The following is a 23201-nucleotide window of genomic DNA, read 5'->3' as shown; positions in this document are numbered from 1 at the left end:
CAAGAGTTGCTGTGTATGGTGTGGATAAAGTCTCTCAGGAATAAGCCATGTGCCTTTTACTCTGGTTGTGCTTTTTAATCAAAGCATTGCTCAGCAAATTTGACATCTACAAGGCAAACAAGTGACTTAGTCTGGTTTTGCAGACTTTAAATACATAGATACACATATAAAATGAACCCAAAAGTGACTTCAGAAGTGCTTACTCATAAGCAAAGAGAAGTTCTCCAGGGTGCAAAGACTTTTCTCAGTGAGGTTCCTGGCACTCAGGGCTTTCTGTTGCTATTTTATTATTAAAAAAGGAATTAAACCCATATTTTTCTCATCTCAATGAGTACCTTCATGATGTCTAAACAACTCCAACAATGACATCATCTGTCTCTCCCTTCTCCAGGGAGGAATTCAGGCCAGACCGTGATATTCCTGTTCATTCCTGGAGCACAGAGCCTCGCACCAAGGCGAAGGCAGCAAGCCTTGCTCCTTGGGGGGCAAATGCATGTCTCAGCACCAGCCACTTTATTCCATACCTCCTACATATCCCTTCCTATCATTGAGAGCTCTTCAATGCTATAAATTAAGAGTTAAGGCCTGAATCCTGCAAAGTCTGATCTCTGCAGGCAGATACCCAAGGCTGTTCTTCAGTGGGATGTGATCAACAGTAAGGATCTGCCCATATGGATCCTATTTCTCCACAAAACTTAGGGATATGGACAACACATGGCATAATCAACTGCAGCCCTTGAAGTGGCCTCTGATTTAATAAAACAGATGACTCACCTTTAAATTCACCCTCAGCAGAGAAAGGAGGTCAAGCGTGCCTTTAGCTGGCTGCTAAGGTGGGTGGAAATGGAGAAGACCAGGACCCCAGCAGGGCTTATACCATAGAATGAGTTGGGTTGGAAAGGACCTTAAAGCTCATCCAGTTCCAACCCCTGCCACGGGCAGGGACACCTTCCACTGGAGCAGCTTGCTCCAAGCCCCTGTGTCCAACCTGGCCTTGAACACTGCCAGGGATGGGGCAGCCACAGCTTCTCTGGGCACCCTGGGCCAGCGCCTCAGCACCCTTGTAATGAACATTCCATTAACAGTGCTATTTTGCAAAGTAAATGAAACTCATAATGAGTGTATTTTGTAACTGCTGCAGATCTAAAAACTTCCAACTCCACTGTTTCTGCTGATTGCTCACTACTGGGTGCCATGGTTTAGTGGGAGGTGTCCCTGCCCATGGCAGGGGGGTTGGAACTGGATGATCTTAAGGTCCTTTCCAACCCAAACTATTCTATGATTCTACTGTGTCAGCGAGACTGCAATTTTGTTTTCCTTAGGGAAAGTAGGGTGCATTAGAGGTTGGAAATTATCAAATATGGTATAACACCTATTGTTATTCCAGGTTAGCAACTGTTCCTTGAAACAGATCCAGTGAAGAGATTTATCATAATCATCTCAGAGTAATTGGGAGGTTTCTGGCAACACAGATATGCAGCGCTGCACAGAACCGAGCATGAGGGGAGCAGGATGGCTGCAGCCTGAATCGTTCCATGGTTCTGGTCCTTCTCTTCTTTCCAGCAGAACCCTGGCAGCCACAGCAGCAGGTACCAGGTTTCTGCAGCCAGTGACAGAGGTAACACTGCAGGAGACAGAATGCTCCATGCTGCTTTAAGATGCAGCAGTGATTTCTAACAGGAATTCTGTCCATGGAAGAAAGAAATGGATTTTGTATGTTAAAACAAGCTTTCCTTTCACAAAGCACAGTAAGGAAAATCCACTTGCATTACAGTTGTATCTTAGCAGCAGTACTTAAAACCATTTAAAAAGACCTATTGCTTCACTACACAGTGTGCCAGCAAGCCAGGTCAAAGCAAGATAAATACCTCAGATACACAGTAAAACACATAGTGCCCTTAACTGGCAGGACCTGTAAGATGGTGACTCCCTCTGTCTCAAGAATCTGTTTTAAAAAAAAGGGAATTAAAGTTTATTTTCAGTATTTGTCCCATTTTCAGACATTTCTCTGTCAGTCTCTGACCTGCTCTAGCAATAGTGTTCTCTTTAAGATTGTATTACTGGATTCCACTTCAGCCACATCCTTTCTCTTCACCCTCAGAAATACGACTGGAATTGCTATAGTCTGAGTAAATGGTTTTCCTCCACACAAGTCTCTCAAGTTCAAACGGTACTTCCCATTGCAACCTGCTATTCCTTTGTTCCTCCACCTCCTACCAAACCACCACTACTACAGGTTCCCAAGTGATGCACTGGTATGTCTAGCAAATGAGGCATTCCTCACCAGCAGGACAACTCAAGCAGGCTAAATAAGAGCTTCTGATCGATTACAGACAACCTGAGCATCTTTGTGAAAGGCAGTGACATGACTGAGCACACCAAGTGATCTAAGCTCTTGGAGCAGCTATTTAGCAATGCCAGTCACGACTGAGCATCTCAGCTGAGCTCCAGAAGATGCTTCAGAAGCTGAAGGAGCATTTGACTGCACTTCCCTTCTGCAATTTGTCTCCGGAAGTCACAGAACCATAGGATCATAGAATGGTTTGGGTTGGAAAGGACCTTAAGATCATCCAGTTCCAACCCCTTGCTGTGGGCAGGGACACCTCACACTAAACCAAGGCTCCACATGTTGCCAAAGGCTCTGTTCCACCTGGCCATGAACACCGCCAGGGATGGGGCAGCCACAGCTTCTCTGGGCACCCTGTGCCAGCACCTCAGCACCCTCTCAGTAAAGAACTTCTGCCTTATATCTAACCTGAACTTCCCCTATTTCAGTTTGAACCCATTACCTCTTGTCCTACCGCTACAGTCCCTGATGAAGAATCCCTCTCCAGCATCCTTGTAGGGCTCCTTCAGACACTGGAAGCTGCTCTGAGGTCTCCAAGCAGCTTCTCTTCTCCAGGCTCAACAGCCCCAACTTTCTCAGCCTCTCTTCAAAAAAGATCTCATTTACAGAGTCAGAAAGCAGTCTTTACCTCTTGTGGCCAATTATACAGCACTGGCTATCAATCTCTTTCTCTGATTATGCCTCTAACCCAACTTCACTGAGGTCACAAGCACCTCACACGGAAACTCACAGACCTTCTCAGGATAAGAAAGATTTACTTGTTGGTTTTACTAAATCCGTAATTGAGTAAAAGACAATTTTCCATATTAATTCAAATTTTAAAAAAAAATGCACTTTTTAATAGCATTGACACAAATTTGGGCTGTTTTCATATACTAAGAACAAAGCAAGCTATTAGCTAAAACACTTTTTACTGATTGAGGCAACAATTGCATTAACATGGAAGCATGCCAGAAAACACGTACAAGCCCCTGTGTCCAACCTGGCCTTGAACACTGCCAGGGATGGGGCAGCCACAGCTTCTCTGGGCACCCTGAGCCAGTGCCTCAGCACCCTCCCAGGGAAGAGCTTCTGCCTAAGAGCTCATCCCAGTTTCCCCTCTGGCAGGTTAAAGCCATTCCCCTTGGCCTGTCTCTATAGGCCTTTGCCCAAAGCCCCTCTTCTAGGTTTCCTGTAGCCCCTTTAGGCACTGGGACCTGCTCTAAGGTTGTTTTCAAGTTTATTCTTATTGTTTGACTGCATTAAAACATTAAGAACTGTATTTGGCACAGTTCAGACAATCAGACAATTTTCTGTTTCTCGAAGCCATTCCCACTGCAACTGGGAAGTCCATAAAAGGAGAACTGTAAAGTTACAAAACTGGCATGCATCAGGAGAGCTGCAAAGCTTAACTTCTCAACCATTCCAAATTTCATCTATTTCTGTCTGTTTCAGTTCAGACTCCCACAATTAAAAGCACTGTTTTTAGTGCTATCTCAAAATAGAATCATAGACTAGTTAGGGTTGGAAAGGACCTTAAGATCATCCAGTTCCAACCCTCCTGCCATGGGCAGGGACACCTCGCACTAAACCATGGCACCCAAGGCTCTGTCCAACCTGGCAGATCAGAAGTGCTGTCACATTTTCCTGTGTGTTAAGACAAAGCCACTCACTGGAAATGCAAAAAACAGAGGAAAGAACTGCCAAAACGAAAAGGTACCTTACAAAGGAATACGCATTCTCAGAGAGGCACAGCTTTACTAAGAAACCCAATACTATGTAAAAAGCAATTCACATTTTATTTTCAATTGCAATAAACTGTACAAAAATGTTTCCTTCTTGCCAAAAATAACAGCAATATTTTCAATCTTACATCTAGACAAACAACAAATGCTGATTTTAATCCTTCCTGGGTGAATTTACAAATAAACAGACGAGAAGATGCATGGGTTTGTGTCAGAGTCGGGACAGAACAGATTGAATGGAATCGAAGTTAAGTTTTTAGTGTCTTTTGGGAATTCCCATACTCCTGCCATGCCTGTTAAAAGCCTAAAAGAAACAAAAGGTTTGTGCCTCACATAAAGGAATGTAAACAGTCATTAAGAGATTTAAGAGGTTGAGTCTTCCAAGGAAACCATAAACGTACCTCTATGTCACTGACATTCTCTTTACACTGAGAGCAGTCTACAGCACTGGGATCGTGCCATAGCTGAATCCACTCTCCAAAATGATACTTAAATATACAAAGACTTCTCTTTAAAAAGGTTTTCAAGACAATAAAATCCTAAAGTAACAGATCTGAAATGGTCAATACTCTTTTTAGCATTTTGAGGATGGTTTTTTTCTTATCCTAACTCATGAGCAAACATGTAGCAGCCCCATCAGATTTACCACCACAAGGTATTTTTTCCAAGATGCCATACATGAGCACCTAAGTTAAGTTAACCAGCACCTTTGCCAAGAGCATGGGCTTGTTTTCAGGCTTGATTTTGTTCGCACAGCACATTTAATGCAGACTAACAAACCATGATCTGGGTCACTGACTGACTGCTTCAGTCTAAGACCTAAAATGGGAACACAATTGCAGCGATTTGAGATTTCAGGTTTTTCCCCTCAGAGTTGAAACTTAATTAAAAGCTGTTTGAACAGCTTGGGTAGAGCTTAAAAAAATTAAGCATCTCCTGTTACTTCAGAATTGTTTGAGGGAGTAAAGCCTTCTTGAAAGTCCGCTTTATAGGGATAGAGTTTAATGTAGGTGTCCACCATTAAATCTAAGTCATGTTTTATGTCAAAGTTTATATTCAGCAAAGCTAAGTTGCTTGACCTTTGTGTTGTCAAGGTGTTTTTCAGGTAGGCCTTTAAGCGCTTTCGTCCCATTTCGTACTTCTCATTCTCCACCTTCATCACTGGAAGTATGCACAAGACTTTAAGCAACGCATAAACGTTAGGGAAAAACTTGATGTCAGGCAAGTGAAGTGCTTCATAAATAGTAGCTGGGAGTTCAATGTCTTTTCCTCTGTGCTTCCACTTGATTCTCCAACAGTGAAGCTCAGCAGAAAGCGTGTCTGGATTAGGCAAGTCATTTTTGTACATGTCAGCGTGATGCTCCTCAGACGTGTTGAATTTGAGCTGCCCCATGACTGAGGGCACCAATGACAAACACTTAAGAGCTTTTAAATGTTGTTCTGAGAATATATCTTTTAATTCTTGAATAATATGCTCCACTGTGGGGATACTAAGGATTTCTTTGTAGTAGTTTTCTGACGTTACCTCAGCGCTGAAGTTCCCTTGTTGTGCCCTACGAAACTTTCCCGGGAGTTTAATTTGTACATCCAGTCTGGTAGCCAGATTTGTTGCTTCCTCAAACCAGAATTCGTGGTAAACTTCGATATTCTCCATCACTTCGTTCAGAGAATGCAACACTGCTGTCAAGCTGCTGGCTGCAAAGAACACATCTGATGTTTGGCCTTGGAGATTTTTCCCGAATGCTCTTGTAAAAGAGAGGACGTTTTTCAGAATGACGACAGTGACAATGAAGTCAAAATCTGTTAAAGCACTTGAAAGTACAAATGCTCGACCAGCAATGCAGTTGGTCCACCTGACAGATGAGTCACTGCCTACCGCATCCAAGCACAGTACCAATGCTTGCAGGAGGTCCACTAAAACCTCAAACATATCATGCCTGCCTGTCCATTGGGAATGGCAGATCTCCTTCAGATCGTTACCCCTGTCCTTGTTGTTCTGAAAAAGAACAGAAATTGTGTTGTCCAGTTCTACCAGTAATTGTGGAGACTGGCTGAAAAGACAGCAAACCTCTTCGATTGTTCCTAACGCAATGGAAACACTAACAACAGGAACAGATTTTGCCAGCCAAACATTTAAGGCACACGAGGAACACAATGTAAACACAGCTTGTGGGTACTTTTCCAAGAGTCTTGTAGCCACAACTTTCATTTTAGAAGCAAACCCACTGGAGACGATGTAGGCTTGGCCTCGACAGTACTCCATGTTTAGACCCCACTTCTCAGTAATAGTCGTGTGGAACTTAACAGCTAAAATTTCAGGGTCAGCCTCATATGGTAAAAACCCAATGAATTCTTCTCGTAGATTATGAGAATCATCAACAAATCTCACCAACACAGGCAAATGTTCCTCTCCTGCTATGTCTACTACTTCATCGGTGACAACAGAAAAGAAGCGCGAGTCTCTTACTTCCCTCAGTGTCTCTTCTCTAACACAGTTTTCACAGATCTCAAGCATTTGTTTCTGCTGAGTTTTTGAACAATACTCAAGGTTGACTGCAGTCATCTCAAATCGCTTTCTCAGAACTTCATCTCCAGAATTTATTCTATATTCCAGTAGAGCCTGGAAGTTATCAGAAGCAAAAAAACCTTCTGGAAGCTCATCAACATTATGGCCATCCAAAGGAATATTTTGTTTACCCATTAGGATCAATATTTCAAACAAAGATTTAAGGTAATCTTTGTTTTCTCTTTCTTCCAGTGTTAAGGGGACAGCTTTTTCCTCTTGTTCTTCCCCTCCTTCCTCGGAGACAACGTTTTGTTCATTGTTTTCATTCAATTCTTGAGTTGCCTGTTCCCGTTCAAAAGGTTCATCAACTACAAAACATAAAACACTGTGTCAAAATAACATGAATAAAACATAACATTTGCTTTCCCTTACTATCCCCATTTGCTTTATGTTACCGGAGTTTAGAAACTAATGCTTCCAGTTTAAAAGTCAGTAGGTATTTCAGAAACAGTTTAGGCTGACTCTTTGAATCAGGCAGGAACTCAATTATCCTCCTGATATATATAAACTTACAGTTGTGCATCCTGCATTACCTTGTCAGCCTTAGTGAAAAAGGTTTGTATGAACTCAGTTATTTGGGCCACTTACTCTTCTGTTGCTTCAGTGTTCTTATTTCATCTTCAGTCTAAAAAACAAAACAAAACTTGTGTTGATGATAATGTCTAGAACATAAGCTTAAAATATTAAAACACATCAAGATCTGATATAAATATTGTAGGTGAGACCATTTTAAAAGTGTTAATAAGTGCTAGAAGGTTGAAGAAAAGAAGGTTTCTTCAGGCAGTTTACTGCTACCATGGCATGTATTTGCAAACTCAATGAGAGCAGTTTGCTACTACTACTAAGATTCCCATGCTTCTATTAGGAGTTTGTTCAATATGTGCTATATAATTATTAGGAAATACACTCCATTAAAGAATGCTGTTTCAATACGAACGTGCACTGTCAGGATACAGAACCATCTTTAGCTCTATTTTCAGTCAATAAACACACTGAATCAAATTTACAGAATGCTTTGTGTTAGAAGGGACCTTAAAACTCATCCAGTTCCAACCCCTGCCACGGGCAGGGACACCTTCCACTAGAGCGGCTTGCTCCAAGCCCCTGTGTCCAACCTGACCTTGAACACTGCCAGGGATGGGGCAGCCACAGCTTCTCTGGGCACCCTGTGCCAGCGCCTCAGCACCCTCACAGGGAAGAACTTCTGCCTAAGAGCTCATCTCAACCTCCCCTCTGGCAGGTTAAAGCCATTCCCCCTTGTCCTGTCCCTACAGGCCCATGTCCAAATTCCCCCTCCAGCTTTCTTGCAGCCCCTTTAGGCACTGGGAGCTCCTCTACAGTCTCCCCTTAAGGAGCCTTCTCCAAGCTGAACAAGCCCAGCTCTCTCAGCCTGGCTCCATAGGAGAGGAGCTCCAGCCCTCGTGATCTTTGTGGCCTCCCCTGAGCTCACTGAAAAAGGTCCATGTCCTTCTTATGTTGGGGGCCCCAGATTCATGAAGAAATACTTCGAAGTTATCTGTAACTTTCCAACATAAAAGCAGAATTTAGGAGTTGAATTCCTCTTAACTGTCAGTATACTTATAACCACAGAGACCTAGAGACACTCTGTCTATAAATGACACAAAAGAGGTATTGACAAGCCACAGTTCCACAAGAAACTTCTTGACCTTGATTTTCTACATGGATCATCTTCTCCGTAAACAAGGTAAAACAAATATATCTGAATTGGTACAGACATAATGGGTGAACTGAAGATCACAATCAATATGTAGCAAGAATTTCAGGGTACCATGCATAAGTTGTATTCAGAGCTGTAATAACAAGCAAAAGGAAGCTATGCACATTCTATGGAAGACAGAATGAGCTCTGGATAAACGTATTTCATTTTCCAGATTATTTCATTAAACCTTCCTTTGTAGATAAAATTTACAACAGCATAATATTTGGGCATTTGATTTATAACCAGCAAAAAGATATTAGAATAGGCAGTCCAGAAAATGCACTCAAGTGCTAACATGGCAGGGGTTTGGAACTGGATGATCTTAAGGTTCTTTGCAACCCAAACCATTCTGTGATTCTGTGATATTCTTTAACACTTCTGTGTAACAGTTTCACATGAATTTACTTGCCTTTATTGTTTTAATATTAAAAGTAATAATAATCATAAATGTTACATGAAAAACTTACCAGCTCTTTTATCCTTTTCCTGTGTCTGCTGTGGGGATTGTTCAGGTGACTTGTGAGATCAAATATGGTTGGCACAGCGTTATCCCGTAAAACCGTTCTGTAAGGGCTCTGTAAGAAGACAGATGTCCAGATTAGGGATTTCTTTGGGAAATTCTTACTGTGTGAACAGAAAATAACCACAGAATTTCAGGTGCTGTGTCCTTTTTTCCCCCTCTTTTTAAAGTACTTTCACTTTCTGATGTTCCAAAACACACAGAAAAATACGCTACGCAGTTCACATTTCGGGAATAGGACAAGGGGGAATGGGTTTAAACTGAAACAGAGGAAGTTTAGGTTAGATATAAGGAAGAAGTTCTTCCCTGTCAGGGTGGTGATGCCCTGGCACAGGTTGCCCAAAGAAGTGGTAAATGGTCCATCCCTGGCAGGGTTCAAGGCTGGGTTGGACAGGGCCTTGGGTGACGTGGTCTAGTGTGAGGCATCCCTGCCCATGGCAGGGGGTTGGAACTGGATGTTCTTAAGGTCCTTTCCAACCCAAACCATTCTGTGATTCTGTGACATCAAGAGAACACTGGAAATGAGAAGAGAGATACTAAAGAAAACCCCAACCCAAACCACAAACACCTTTTCCTCTCCATTATCTTCACATCATAGACCCCAAATGCATTAATTTTAACTGGCTGCAATAGTATGATTTTGTTAAAAATATACATTCTGGATAAAAAGATACTTATTTATCAGAAAGAAAACATTTTGTTACTGTTGTGCTCGTTTTTATCACTTATTGCACAAAACACGACTGTGGAAGATCATACTGAAGGAAAACTTACCTGTCAAATGAGCAGGAAGAAGAAAAGACTCTTAGATGGCCATGTAAAGGTTTCTAGCGGTTAAATGATAACACTTTAAGTAAAAATTTGTATTTTGGATATACTGTAAATGTATGATGTCTAAACTGGCTGATTTCAGCAAGTACAAAAACTTAACTGATGACATTTCCACCTGCCATTAGACTGAAGCACATTTTAAATAAGCAGAGTTTCATTAGGCTTCATTTCAGATTAACTACTCCCAGTATTCATGTGCTTGTTTCTGGGGTGCTGGCTAATCAGAGACCCTATCAACACCTAATACCACCAGGAGCTCAGAGTCTCACCTGTGCATTTGAATTACCCTTTGGAACTAAAAGACTGATTTTGCATAAGTATCAGAGTGAAACTCAGCTGTTAAAATCAACAAGAAGAACTGAAAGCTCTAATTTCATCAACAGGAAACAGTGCCATGATTTTAGCTGGATAAAACATAACAGGAACCAAAAGCTTGACAGAGGCAAAGAATGTTCAAAGCTCTTGGCCACAAGAGTGTAACTTTACCAAGTAACACTGTGTATACACTGCAGTAACACCAGTTATCCAAACTTACATGCTTATATATAATAAATTTATGTAATAAAGTGAGCACTGCTTAACATGAAGAAAGACCCGTAGTGGTGTTCAAGGCCAGGCTGGACAGATCCTTGGGTGGCATGGTTTAGTGTGAGGTGTTCCTGCCCATGGCAGGGGGGTTGGAACTTAAAAGGACTTAAGATCCTTTCCAACCCAAACTATTCTATGATTCTATGAAGACCAGTGCTCCACAAACATATTAAAACAGCAGAAGCAGCTCTCCTTTTCTCTCTGACTGTTCATTTCCACCTCATCCTTTGTGCCAGCATCTGAGAGTCTGGGTGATGCCCTGGACCATGACAAGGATCGCAGTTAAGGCTAAGGGATTGATTTTCCCAGGGACCAGTTACTCAGGGAGTCAAAGATTAAAATAAGCATTCTGATCAAAATCATCAGTCACACTTTGCAAGATGCTACAAACAAGAGCTTGTTTTTACTTACACTTCTGCATATCATAGAAGTCTCAAAATGTTTAGCACACAACCTGTAATGCTTGTTGAGTTGATCTGGAGTTTTATCTTCTAAATCTGCCCTTCGACAATTCTCTACCCATCTTTGACACCTGCACATAAGCAAAAGAAGTAGCTTGTTTTTAAGATAAAACAAAAGCTTCCACGACTTCAAACTGTATTCAGAACTGGAGTGAGGGGAGCCCTGCCCTTCACAGGAGAGTTCTGTATACCTTCTGTCATAACATACCAGCAAATCTACTAGAAAGCTCGTTTTCTCCTTTTGCTCACCACTTAACACCACCCCAGCAAATTAAGGAATCTTTTCCCTTAATCTAAATATTCAGGTTAGATATAAGGGAGAAGTTCTTCACTGTGAGAGTGGTGAGGCACTGGCACAGGATGCCCAGAGAAGTGGTGAATGCTCCATCCCCGGCAGTGTTCAAGGCCAGGCTGGACAGAGCCTTGGCCGACAGGGTCTAGTGCGAGGTGTCTCTGCCCACAGCAGGAGGGTTGGAGCTGGATGATATTAAGGTCCTTTCCAACCCAAACTATTCTATGATTCTAGGATTCTGTATTCTTGCCTTTGTCTCACACACACCAGACTGTTCATGAAACCTGACCATTTAATTCTCATTAATTCAATCCTTAAAGAAAAAGATAAAGATGATCTTGTAGACTGAAGTCATAAAGTTTTCAAAGGCTATTAAAATTGTTGTCTTCTCTGCCTCCCCCCAAAATACAGCATTTACCATTTATTGTGGTCACCGGGGAGTTCAGACTAGATTTAAACAGTGAAATTCAAAATTTTAACAAAAATAAAAGAGAAGGGTGCATGGAAACCTCATAGTACCCTCCCAATATCTGAAAGGGGCCTAGGAGGATGCTGGAGAGGGACTCTTCATCAGAGACTGTAGCGAAAGGACAAGCGGTCATGGGTTCAAACTAAAACAGGGGAAGTTCAGGTTAGATATAAGGAAGCTCTTCCCTGTGAGGGTGGTGAAGCCACAGGACAGGTTGCCCAGAGAAGTGGTAAATGCTCCATCCCTGGCAGTGTTCAAGGCCAGGCTGGACAGAGCCTTGGGTGCCATGGTTTAGTGTGAGGTGTCCCTGCTCATGGCAGGGGGTTGGAACTGGATGATCTTCAGGTCCTTTACAACCAAAACCATTCTATGATTCTACAGACAGTGCTCACATGCCCGTAGTTTTCCTTAGATGCATATTTTTACATTTACTTTTGCTTTGGATAAGTTCTCTGAGATATAACACAAAGCTAATTAAACATTTTCTCTAACAGGGGCTCTTTTTAGATATGAAAAATACTGTTTCCTCTGGTGAGCAAACCACTTGCAGTAACTGATGCAAATGCATTAGTCAGCTCTTATTTTCCTCAACAGGATCTATACAATCACTTTCTTGCTATGGATTTTTGCGCAACACCACACAAGACTGATTATGCACAGCTACTCCAGCAAAACTTATCTGCTATTTTATTTGTTCATTTATATATTCACTGCACAAGACTCCAGCAGCTACCAATATCTCTATTCAGAAGTTGAAAAGAAAAAGTCATTTCCTTCCTCAATAGGAGTGAACAGTGAGCAGCTGCAGCAAAGAAACCCAACAGGCTGCTTGGGAACATCAACAAGGACATCACCAGCAGAGATAAAGATGTCCCTGTCCCACTTTACTCAGTGCTTGTCAGGCCACCCCTGGAATACTGTTTTCTGTTTTGGTCCTGCTGCACAAAAAAGATGTGGATGGGCTGGAGAGGGTCCAGAGAAGGGGCCACAAAGATGATCCAAGGCCTGGCCAGCGTTTGAAGAAAGGCTGAGAGAGCTGGGACTGTTCAGCTGGAGAAAAGAAGGCTCAGGGGAGACCTTATCCCCATGTGCCAATATTTAAAGGGTGGCTACAAAGATGATGGAGACTCCCTTTTTACAAGGAGTCCCATGGAAAAGACAAGGGGTGATGGGCACAAGTTACTCCTGGGGAGATTCCCACTGGACACAAGAAAGAAATTTCTCCGAGTGAGAACAACCAGTCACTGGAATAATCTCCCCAGGGAAGTGGTGACTCCCCAGCATTGGGCACTGTTAAAACTGGGCTGGACAGGGTGCTGGGCCATCTAGTCTAGGTCATGCTGTGCCTGGAAAGGTTGGACCAGATGATCCCTGAGGTTCCTATAAGCCTGCAAAAATAATGCACTTCCTTACACCTCATGGTATCACAGAGCCACCACTTTACAACAGCTGTAAGTAAACAGTTGATAACATACAATACAGATGAGTAAAAACCTTCACATGGACACAACTACTGATTTAGTAGATGATCTTAAGGTCCTTTCCAACCCTAACTATTCTATGATTCTATGATTATTCTCGACTTTCTCACTGGAAGTTAATGAGTGCAAACAACACGTTTTTGGCATAAAGTACTTTGCTCACGACCAGTTTGACCTGTAACAGTGAAAGGTTTCTACGACTGGGAGAAGCACATGCAACACATCGTCATTTACAACTGCAGATAACTGCTGCAGTTCAAACTGGAGAATAAATCACTAACATTCTCCAGTCCACAAAGCCAGAGAGCTGCATTTATCAATATTTAAATGCTATTGTTAAAATAGACTATATAATCAACTTTGGATATTTTAACATAGGTTTAAATGAGAAAGGTGTAAGATATGGGTGGGTACTTGTAGAGAACTTAAGAGTATCACCTTTGTCATTTCGTGTCTTTTAAGAGCAGAACTAAGACTAGAAACAGTTTAGGTGTAGCTTATCCTTCCTTTGGACAGTGGAAAGGTCTAGATAATCCTTCAGGGTCAATTTTAACTCTATTTTCTATTATTCTGTTACAGCAACATCAGCTGTATTAGCCTAAACTACTTTAAGGGGATTATGAAGTGAAGAAATCATACTCACACACTGTAGAAATATAAGCCAGTACTTAGAATCATGTCTCTGATCCACTTTAATGCTTGCAGATGAAGCATCCATAAACCTATGTTGTTCCAACTCACTGTAGTTAAAATACATTGGGTTTTTCTTCCAAATAATTATTATTTCTAAACTTACACAAGTGGTGGTTAAAAGTAGTAGTATTCTAATTCTGAAATGCTGTTCAAAAGAAACCCCAACCTCTACAATTAGTGTGTTGTTTAATTACCTGCACTCTTTTTAATAAATCACTGTATTGCTACCATGGGAAACATTCACTCAAGATGTCTTTCGACAGAAAAATTTTCATTTGAAAGGGGTATTTTCTTTAAACAATGGATTTTCATATATTGACCAACTAGACAGGACTCAGATATTACAGCATGGACTCCTTACAAATCAGACTAAGTTCAGACAGCACCAAAGCTCTTCCATTTCACACAAATTGCAATTGTTCCTCCAACTCACAGGATGGAAAGTGCAATGAGACAATTCTGGGAGCAAATAATACAAATGAAGCAGGACATACATATAGAGAGTGACAGGACACGGGAAATGGTTTTAAACTGAGAGGGTAGGTTCAGATTAGACATTAGGCAGAAGTTCTTCCCTGTGAGAGTGCTGAGGCGCTGGCACAGAGTGCCCAAAGGAGCTGTGGCTGCCCCATCCCTGGCAGTGTTCAAGGCCAGGTTGGACACAGGGGCTTGGAGCAAGCTGCTCTAGTGGAAGGGGTCCCTGCCCGTGGCAGGGGTTGGAATTGGATGAGCTTTAAGGTCCCTTCCAACACAACCAGTCTGGGATTCTATCAAAGATTAAGAGTGGGTAATCAACTATTTTTATTTCTGTTTTCATTAAAAGCATAAACATATATAATAGGGTTTGTACTGTAAAACCTAGCACGTCTGGGCATCAGAAAGCTGTCTGGTTACTCCAGCTTTAACACAGGCATCACGTTCACTCAGGAGAGCCTGATGACACATCAGAAAACACAGCTTTAAGCAGCAGCTACTACTTAACACAAGCTTCTATATCTTCATTCAAAATCAGTTACAGGGAACTTTTTTCTTAGAAAAAACTATATACCCACCATTCCCATGGGTTTTGCAATTTTCTGGAAACCAGGTCAAGCAGCTTCAAGGAAGCAATATATATATGGTATGTGTGTGTATATATATACATTCTATACCTAGGTCAGAGCAATCCTAGGCACAGCTACGGACTGGGCAGAGAAGAGATTCAGAGCAGTCCTGCAGAGAAGGACTTGGGGGTGTTGGTCGATGAGAAAATGAACATGAGCCGGCTGCAGTGTGCGCTCGCAGCCCAGAAAGCAACCGTATCCTGGGCTGCATCAAGAGGAGCGTGACCAGCAGGTCGAAGGAGGTGATCCTGCCCCTCTGCTCTGCTCTCGGGAGACCTCACTTGGAGCATTGTGTGCAGTTCTGGTGTCCTCAACATAAAAAGGACATGGAGCTGTTGGAACAAGTCCAGAGGAGGCCACGAGGATGAGCAGGGGCTGGAGCACCTCCTGTATGGAGCCAGGCTGAGAAAGTTGGGGCTGTTGAGCCTGGAGAAGAGAAGCTGCGTGGAGACCTCAGAGCAGCTTCCAGTGTCTGAAGGAGGCCTATAAGGATGCTGGAGAGGGACTCTGCACTAGGGACTGTAGTGATAGAACAAGGGGTAACAGGTTAGAACTGAAACAGGGGAAGTTTAGATTGGATCTAAGGAAGAAATTCTTTACTGAGAGGGTGCTGAGGCACTGGAATGGGTTGCCCAGGGAGGTTGTGAATGCTCCATCCCTGGCGGTGTTCAAGGCCAGGTTGGGCAGAGCCTTGGGTGCCATGGTTTAGTGTGAGGTGTCCCTGCCCATGGCAGGGGGGTTGGAACTGGATGATCTTAAGGTCCTTTCCAACCCTATTCTATGATTCTATAATACATATATAAATAGGTATATATAAAACATCAAGTAATTTCAGCCCTTATTACCTGCTGTTAGGAAAGAGATAAGTGGTATTGCTCTAGCACTTATGCATCTTCCAAAACTGTGACAAGCATGTCAAATGATTTTAGGAGCATTATCTAGATTTAAAGATGAACTTCTCATAATGGTTTCTGTGTCTAAGTGCATGATTTATTTTCTGTGGCCTCTCACTCACACACTTCTTGCCCTATCAGTGCACCATCCCTTCTTTTCACTCACTGGGAGCTTGAATACCCCATCACTTCTGCTGTTGCTCATGATGCTTTACCACTAGCCATCATCCTTGTAATCCTGTGACAGCTGCCTGTCACACTGGTGTCCTGTTGTTACGCACATATCTCATTGTCCAGCACCACATCACTTCAATACACACTGACAGATTTCCACCCCTGTGCCAGCGCTGGGCTCCCCACAAGCACAGGCTCCCCAGCCTCAACCTATTGCTCCCACACCCCTCCAGCTGCCCCACACCTCCAACAGCCATACATCCATCCCATTGCTGCCCCACAGACCTAACAGACATGCAACCCCATACACCCTCCCACACCCCTCACAGCCAGGCAGCCCCCATAGCCTGACACTCCTTCATAGCCAGGCAACCCCTCAACTCCCCTGCACAACCAGGCAGCCCCTCAGCCCCCCGCTCCCCTCAAGGCCGGGCAGCCCCCCAGCTCCCTCCATGGCCCATCGGACCCCTCACTCCCCTCAGGGCCAGTCACCCACCATCACTCCCACAAACCCCACAGGGCCTCCCCACCCGGGGGTGGGCAAAGCGGAGGCCCCGGCAGCGCATGCGCAGCGCCCGCCCGCCTCCCCGCCGCGGCCCGTAGGGTCCCGCCCCGCCGGCACCACAGCGAGCAGCGGCCTTTGCCGGGAGAAGGCGGCAGCTGTGAGTGGGGAGCTCCAAGCTGAGGTGAGGAGGCGCGAAAAGAGGGAAGGAAGGAGGGAGGCACCTCCCCGCCGCGGGGTGTGCTCAGGGAGAGCGGCCTGAGGGGAGAAGCGAGCACTCTCAACGCGCTGCATCGCGGGCTGCCTTCCTGAGGCGGCGGCAGTGCCCGGGTGCGGCCTCACCTGACGGGGTCCCGGGGGAAGCGGAAGAAGGCGAGGTCGGACTGGGTGCTCTTGCGGGTGCAGTTGGGAGCCGCGCAGAAGTTCGGCATGGTCCCGCGGGTTGGCGCCGCTGCCCCTTTAAATGCCGGAGGGAGGGGAGGGAAGGGGGGGTGTATGTGGGGAGGAGGAGGACGGGGGGGAGGGAGGGAGGCAGGAAGGAAGGACGGGGACGGGGTGTGGGGAGAAGCGGCTCTACACTGCTGTGAGCGGCCGGGAGGATTCACCGCCACCCTCCGCCGGGACAAGGGCCGCCTCCTTCCCACAGTGCACCGCGACCGGCGACCCGCCGGGCAGTGCCCATGCGCCGCGCTGCGACGGCGGCGCCCGGATGAGCGGTGCGCATGCGCGCCCCCTAACGGAGGTTCGGGCTTGCGTCCTTTGGTGGCAGGGAGCAGTGTACGGGCTGCCTTGGGTGTATTTACCTTAAAAATGGAGTTGGGATTTGGAATACAACGTATTCTGGTTTTCTAATGTATGTTTTCTTATGTTCTGCTTCTTAGGAAGGTGTTACTCTGAAGCCTGGATGGGTAATGGGAGAAGACTGGAGAAGAGAAGCTGCATGGAGACCTCAGAGCAGCTTCCAGTGTGTGAAGGGAGCTATAAGGATGTTGGAGAGGGACTCTTCATCAGGGACTGTAGTGATAAGACAAGGGGTAATGGGTTCAAACTGAAACAGGGGAAGTTCAGGTTGGAGATAAGGAAGAAGTTTTTTACTGTGAGGGTGCTGAGGCACTGGAATGGGTTGCCCAGAGAAGTGGTAAATGCTTCATCCCTGGCAGTGTTCAAGGCCAGGGTGGACAGGGCTTGGGCGACATGGTCAAGTGTGAGGTGTCCCTGTCCATGGCAGGGGGTTGGAACTGGATGATCTTAAGGTCCTTTCCAATCCAAACCATTCTACGAACAAGGAATATGTTAAGCAATAAGGTAATCAAACAGGGAGTATGCCTGATGTGAAGACTTGGTCAGGTGTGTCAGAGGTGAAAGCAAGCTTAAGAAAACGAAACAGGAGATGGAAAACTGGATGGTTGGAAGAGGAAAAAGAGTCATTCACCAAATACGGCTTCCTAGTAGTTTGAGGAATCATGGAGTCAGAATGGTTCGGGTTGGAAGGGACCTTAAATCTCCTCCAGTTCCAGCCCCCTGCAATGAGCAGGGACATCTTCAACTAGATCAGATTGTGCAAAAGTAGGTGAAGTAGCTATAAAATCTATAAATGCTGATGGCAAATGATAATTGTTTCAGGTATGGTAGTGCTGCAGTGTGAGAATTCAGCTGTGATATGTCTTCTATATATTTTCAAAATCACATAAAAAAGCATCCTGACATGGAGATTTGTTGGGCTTTGGGAAGCAGAATGTAAACATGGGAAGTAGCCAAAGTCTTTGTTGTTTAAAAAAGTGCATAAGGGGAAATAAACCAAAGAAGTTACTTACTTGATTCCTTTTGCGTGGCTTCAAGACTTGTAAGCTGTTTTGTATAACAAAAGCCGTCTTTTATAGGAGAAAGCATTGCTATCAAGTGCCTTTCAAACAAGGAGTCACAAAATATATATCATTGGAGTAATTTCCATAACATTATTTGGTGTTAATTATTTGCCATGATCCTAACTTGGGCATGGAGCTGAGTTAATTCCTTATAAGTAGTTTGAAGCAGTCATTTCAGCCAATGTTAAAGGTAAGTTTTGCTGCACCTGCCTGCTTTCACTTTACTGGGCAGTTGCCAGTGTTCATATGTAGTGGACTGTGCAAGGGAGTTAATCAGAAACTAACTCTTTTTTAAACACACTCATTTACCTTTAGGTTAGGTTTAGTTCAGGTAAATGCTGTGTGATTTGCTGAGCAGATGCATAAATGTTCACAATCAAGACAAGAAAGCAGGATCATTTTAAATTGCAGTAATAGTTCAGAAGCATGGCTCTGTAATGTTATGTGACTTTTAAAACCTGTTTCAGTAGAAAAAACTACTTCTTTAGCCTTATATAATATGAAAATTGGGAGCATCTTCTGCCCAAGATTGAAGGGCATTTTCTCCTCCAAATTGATTGCCAAACAAAAGCACGTGTGTGCTAAAGCCCCTTCTCTACAAGAATGTTTAAGGCTCTTATATTCTAAATGTGTATATATCTGTATATGAACTTTCCTAATGAAATTAAAGCATCCTGAAGTCTGCCGGATGATGATTCTTATGAGGAGACTAATTTTCAAGTGATTGCTGCATAAGGGAAAGAAAATGAGCTTAATTCTTTTCAACAATATTACTGCAAGCCCATTACCTATAACGAAAATTAGTTTACTACTTAGTTGGAAATTATTAGCTTCTGTTGTACAGTACAGAAATCGCCAAAACCCTACTTTTCCCTGCAGAATAGCCTTTGAAGTGCACATGTGTAATCTGTATGCTGGTAATTTTGTGTCTTAGATAAGACTAAAGTATTGCTCACAGCATATTTCCAAGTGTGTCTTTGCATGGGGATTGCATATTGTGTTTGTACATATAATCTGTATTCTCTGGATAAACTTAATTTTGTCTGTTCACATGGATTTTTAATTGCCTTTTCACCCCTCGCTATCTCTTATGGTCAGCTGTATCTTAAATCCAGGATCCCCTATCATATAATAGTGGTTGCAAAGTGACTTCTTTAATGTACGTCTGGAATTGAGCTGCACGTCTCTCCCAGAGTGGAAGTCAGTGGAGCTTGATTGTACTGTTAAAGTATGATTGTGTAGTCCTGCAGGTTTCCTGCTATTAAAAATGTATTTGCAAGAGCATATTTGAAGTCTGACATGCTTTCATGACTCTTAACTACATTACTCTTACATTCTCTTGCAAGTCATAAAGCCCTGTTTTGTTGGGTTAACCTGTGTGTAAGAGCTCAATAGACACAAGGTTAATCCTGTGGAGGTGTTTTAGTAAATATGTATCCAGACTTGCTGAAATTCACAATGACAGGATGAAAAACAAGATGCTTCTATCCAGGGTTTGCCAACAGTTCTGTAGAACTAACTCTTCATTGACAGTGGAGGGAAGGGATGGGATCCACAGGGACCTGACCAGGTAGGAGAGGTGGGACTGTATGAATCTCATGGAGTTTAACAAGGGCAAGGTCCTGCCCCTGGGTTGGGCAGTCCGAGCTCAAACACAGGCTGGGGGAGACCGGATGGAGCAGCCTGAGGAGAAGGACTTGGGGTTTTGGGTGAGGAGAAGCTCCCCAATAACCCGGCTTCAGTGAGCGCTTGAGCCCAGAACCCCCCCGTGTGCTGGGTGCACCCCCAGAGCGTGAGCAGCAGCTCAGGGAGGGGATCCTGCCCCTCTGCTGTGCTCTGGGGAGACCCCCCCTGCAGCCCTGATCCAGCTCTGGGGCAGCAGCACAAGAGGAACGTGGAGCTGTTGGAGCGAGGCCAGAGGAGGCCATGGAGATGCTGCGAGGGCTGGAGCAGCTCTGCTCTGGAGCCAGGCTGAGAGAGCTGGGCTGGGTCAGCCCGGAGAAGAGAAGGCTCCTGAAGGGGAGACCTTAGAGCAGCTCCAGTGCCTAAAGGGGCTGCAGGAAACCTGGAGAGGGGCTTGGGACAAGGGCCTGTAGGGACAGGCCAAGGGGAATGGCTTGAACCTGCCAGAGGGGAGACTGAGATGAGCTCTTAGGCAGAAGCTCTTCCCTGTGAGGGTGCTGAGGCGCTGGCACAGGGTGCCCAGAGAAGCTGTGGCTGCCCCATCCCTGGCAGTGTTCAAGGCCAGGTTGGACACAGGGGCTTGGAGCAAGCTGCTCCAGTGGAAGGTGTCCCTGCCTGTGGCAGGGGTTGGAACTGGATGAGCTTTAAGGTCCCTTGCAACACAAACCATTCTGTTTCTGTGATTCTATCATCCTGTTATCTGTGGAGCTGCCTTTGTTATCCAGTCTCTGCAGAGTAATCAAATACATCCTTTACAGTTGATAGACTCACTTGCTTCCCCAGCATTTATAGCACATCTAACCTAAAAATATTTAGTCAAAATCAGGAGCAAGTCATTCACTATTGAGCTGATGTGAACTGAAAAGTAATGCATGGTCTGTTGACAGGTTAAAAGCGCAACTCAAGGGAGAACACACAAGCATCCCTAAAAGAGAACACAAATCACATCCCAGCATGGCTAAATTCTGCAAAATGCCAATCTGGGATGTGTTCTTCGAATGGCAGAAGTGAGCTGGAATTAACAGTGATTTTTAATACATGTATGTGAGCACAGGTAAGGACACAAGTCATGCAGTGGAGCGGTAACTGTAATACTTCGCCTTATTCCCACCCTTTCTATTCTGAGAAGTGGCTTTGCTTTCTTCCCAGCAACTTTACACGTTCTTCACCAATACACCACACTGCAGCGAGACTGGAGGTTTGCATCAGCCTCCCTGCATTGCACAGGGTACCAGCTTTAATTCACCTTTTGACATGGCACAAAATGACACAGTGAAGGGGTTTTTGTCGTGATCTGAGGTTATTCAATCAAGTTATTGCCTCGGTGTAGTGAAGCGATGGATTTAAGCCTTGCTGATTTTAGGTACTTTAAGCAGGGAAGCTCTTACGATTTGTAAAATAACGGCGTATGTTGAATATAATGTGTATTACTTATAATAGGGGGAAAAAAAATCTCTTGTTAACTTGCAACACAAACCTATCTGCAGTGAAAGCAATTGAAATAGCTTTGGATTTAAATACCAATAGTTCTGGGTGACAGTGCCTGTATCTGACAAGGCTGTGTGTAAAAGGCTCCTCTGGCAAGCCACTGGCACCTGAATGTTGCTGAAGGCTTTGCTCTCACCTTAGCCAGGATTAAAAATGGGATTGGAAAGTGTTTAAGGAGGGCGAGTGAGTTTAGCAGCGGTCTGAGGGCAATGGAATGAGATTAAAATAGAGTTGCTTATGTGAGGAAAACGTATCGAGGGACTGAATAACCTCTTAAGCGGAAACCCCATTGGTTAGGCCTTTAAATCAGAACCCAAGAAAAAGACAAATAATTTCTTTAACTTCCGTTAGAATTGAGGCTATTTCCCTCTTATGCAAGACAGAAAATACTTTAAACCATCTGTAAATTCCCTCCAATTTTAAATCACCTATAACGCTGCATTCATCAGACTATAGAAGTATAGTGGGTTTCTTGCTTCTTTCCTCAATTGCTTATAGGCTGAGCCAAGTAATAGGGTTTTTTCCTCGATTTTCCCATTTTCCTTCAGAAATAAGACTCTTGGATGCTGAAAATTCACCGTTCACAGCAGACAAGGAGTAGCTGCGCACTGTTCCCATGCGCATAGTACCTCGGTGATGCGCCTCTGCCCTACCTGGGAAGGGCTGCTGTGAAAAGGAAGGATTATTTCAGAGTCTGTATCAATTAGGTTGTAGCAATGTGAGTGGAGACACAGTTAATAACCCACAGCAAGGCCGCTGTGCTCATTTCCTGTGAGCCCCTGAAGAGCTGACAGGCGCAGCTTTGTCCTGGTGACCTGGGCTGCATACAAATCACCTCCCTGCTCCTCCCTTGGGCCATCTCATGCTTCCGAGCTCATTGTCTTCCCCCTTCTGTTGTCTTCAGGGATAGAAGGAAGCGTGGTGAGACACATTATTCTGTTAGTGCCCAGGAAGTTTAATTAATTAGAGCAGTCTCTGTAATTGATGAGAATCCTATTATTTAAGCTAATGGGGGATCTGAGGATGCCAGGTTGTAGAGAACATAAAGGAGAGCAGCAGTGCTTGATGGTCACTGCACTTCTTTACTGGAAGGAGGAAGAAATTTTGCTTAAATGCATGTATTTGACCAAATTTTGGATTCCCCAATGTTGGACACTGTTACGATCGGGCTAGACAGGGTGCTGGGACATCCAGTCTAGGTCATGCTTTGCCTAGAAACCAGACGATCCTTTAGGTCCCTTCCAACCTGGGATTCATAGAACCATAGAATAGTTAGGGCTAGAAGGGACCTTAAGATCATCCAGTTCCAACCCCCCTGCCATGGGCAGGGACACCTCACACTAAACCATGGCACCCAAGGCTCTGTCCAACCTGGCCTTGAACACTGCCAGGGATGGAGCATTCACAGCTTCTCTGGGCAACCCATTCCAGTGCCTCAGCACCCTCACAGTAAAGAATTTCTTCCTTAGATCCAATCTAAACTTCCCCTGTTTCAGTTTGAACCCATTACCCCTTGTCCTATCACTACAGTCCCTGATGAAGAGTCCCTCCCCAGCATCTTTGTAGCCCCCTTCAGACACTGGAAGCTGCTCTGAGGTCTCCACGCAGCTTCTCTTCTCCAGGCTCAACAGCCCCAACTTTCTCAGCCTGGCTCCATACAGGAGCTGCTCCAGCCCCTGCTCATCCTCGTGGGCTCCTCTGGACTTGTTCCAACAGTTCCATGTCCTTTTTATGTTGAGGACACCAGAACTGCACACAATGCTCCAAGTGAGGTCTCCCGAGAGCAGAGCAGAGGGGCAGG

At 44.4% G+C, this 23201-nt stretch overlaps 1 protein-coding gene across 1 annotated transcript; it reads right to left on the bottom strand.

Annotated features, from left to right (window-relative positions):
• Positions 1 to 4099: 4099 nt before the first annotated feature.
• On the bottom strand, positions 4100 to 16906 carry THAP12 (THAP domain containing 12). Its single transcript, XM_080613208.1, has 5 exons — positions 16707 to 16906; positions 10708 to 10828; positions 8825 to 8932; positions 7226 to 7262; positions 4100 to 6945 (listed from the first exon to the last, which is right to left on the bottom strand). Exons 1-5 carry the CDS (start codon positions 16793 to 16795, stop codon positions 4997 to 4999), a joined length of 2304 nt encoding a protein of 767 aa, XP_080469334.1. The 5' UTR covers positions 16796 to 16906; the 3' UTR covers positions 4100 to 4996.
• Positions 16907 to 23201: the final 6295 nt, after the last annotated feature.

Source organism: Psittacula echo (genome assembly GCF_963264785.1).
Source record: "Psittacula echo genome assembly, chromosome: 3".
NCBI lineage: Eukaryota > Metazoa > Chordata > Aves > Psittaciformes > Psittacidae > Psittacula > Psittacula echo.
This window is presented reverse-complemented; position numbering and strand designations above follow the sequence as displayed.

Coding starts and splice junctions, on each gene's coding strand:
- THAP12 (XM_080613208.1), bottom strand. CDS start 16,795: ATGCCGAACTTCTGCGCGGCTCCCAACTGCACCCGCAAGAGCACCCAG. Junction 8,933..10,707: donor CTTCTATGATATGCAGAAGT/GTAAGTAAAAAC, acceptor GTCTTCTTACAG/AGCCCTTACAGAACGGTTTT. Junction 6,946..7,225: donor AACACTGAAGCAACAGAAGA/GTAAGTGGCCCA, acceptor TATGTTTTGTAG/TTGATGAACCTTTTGAACGG.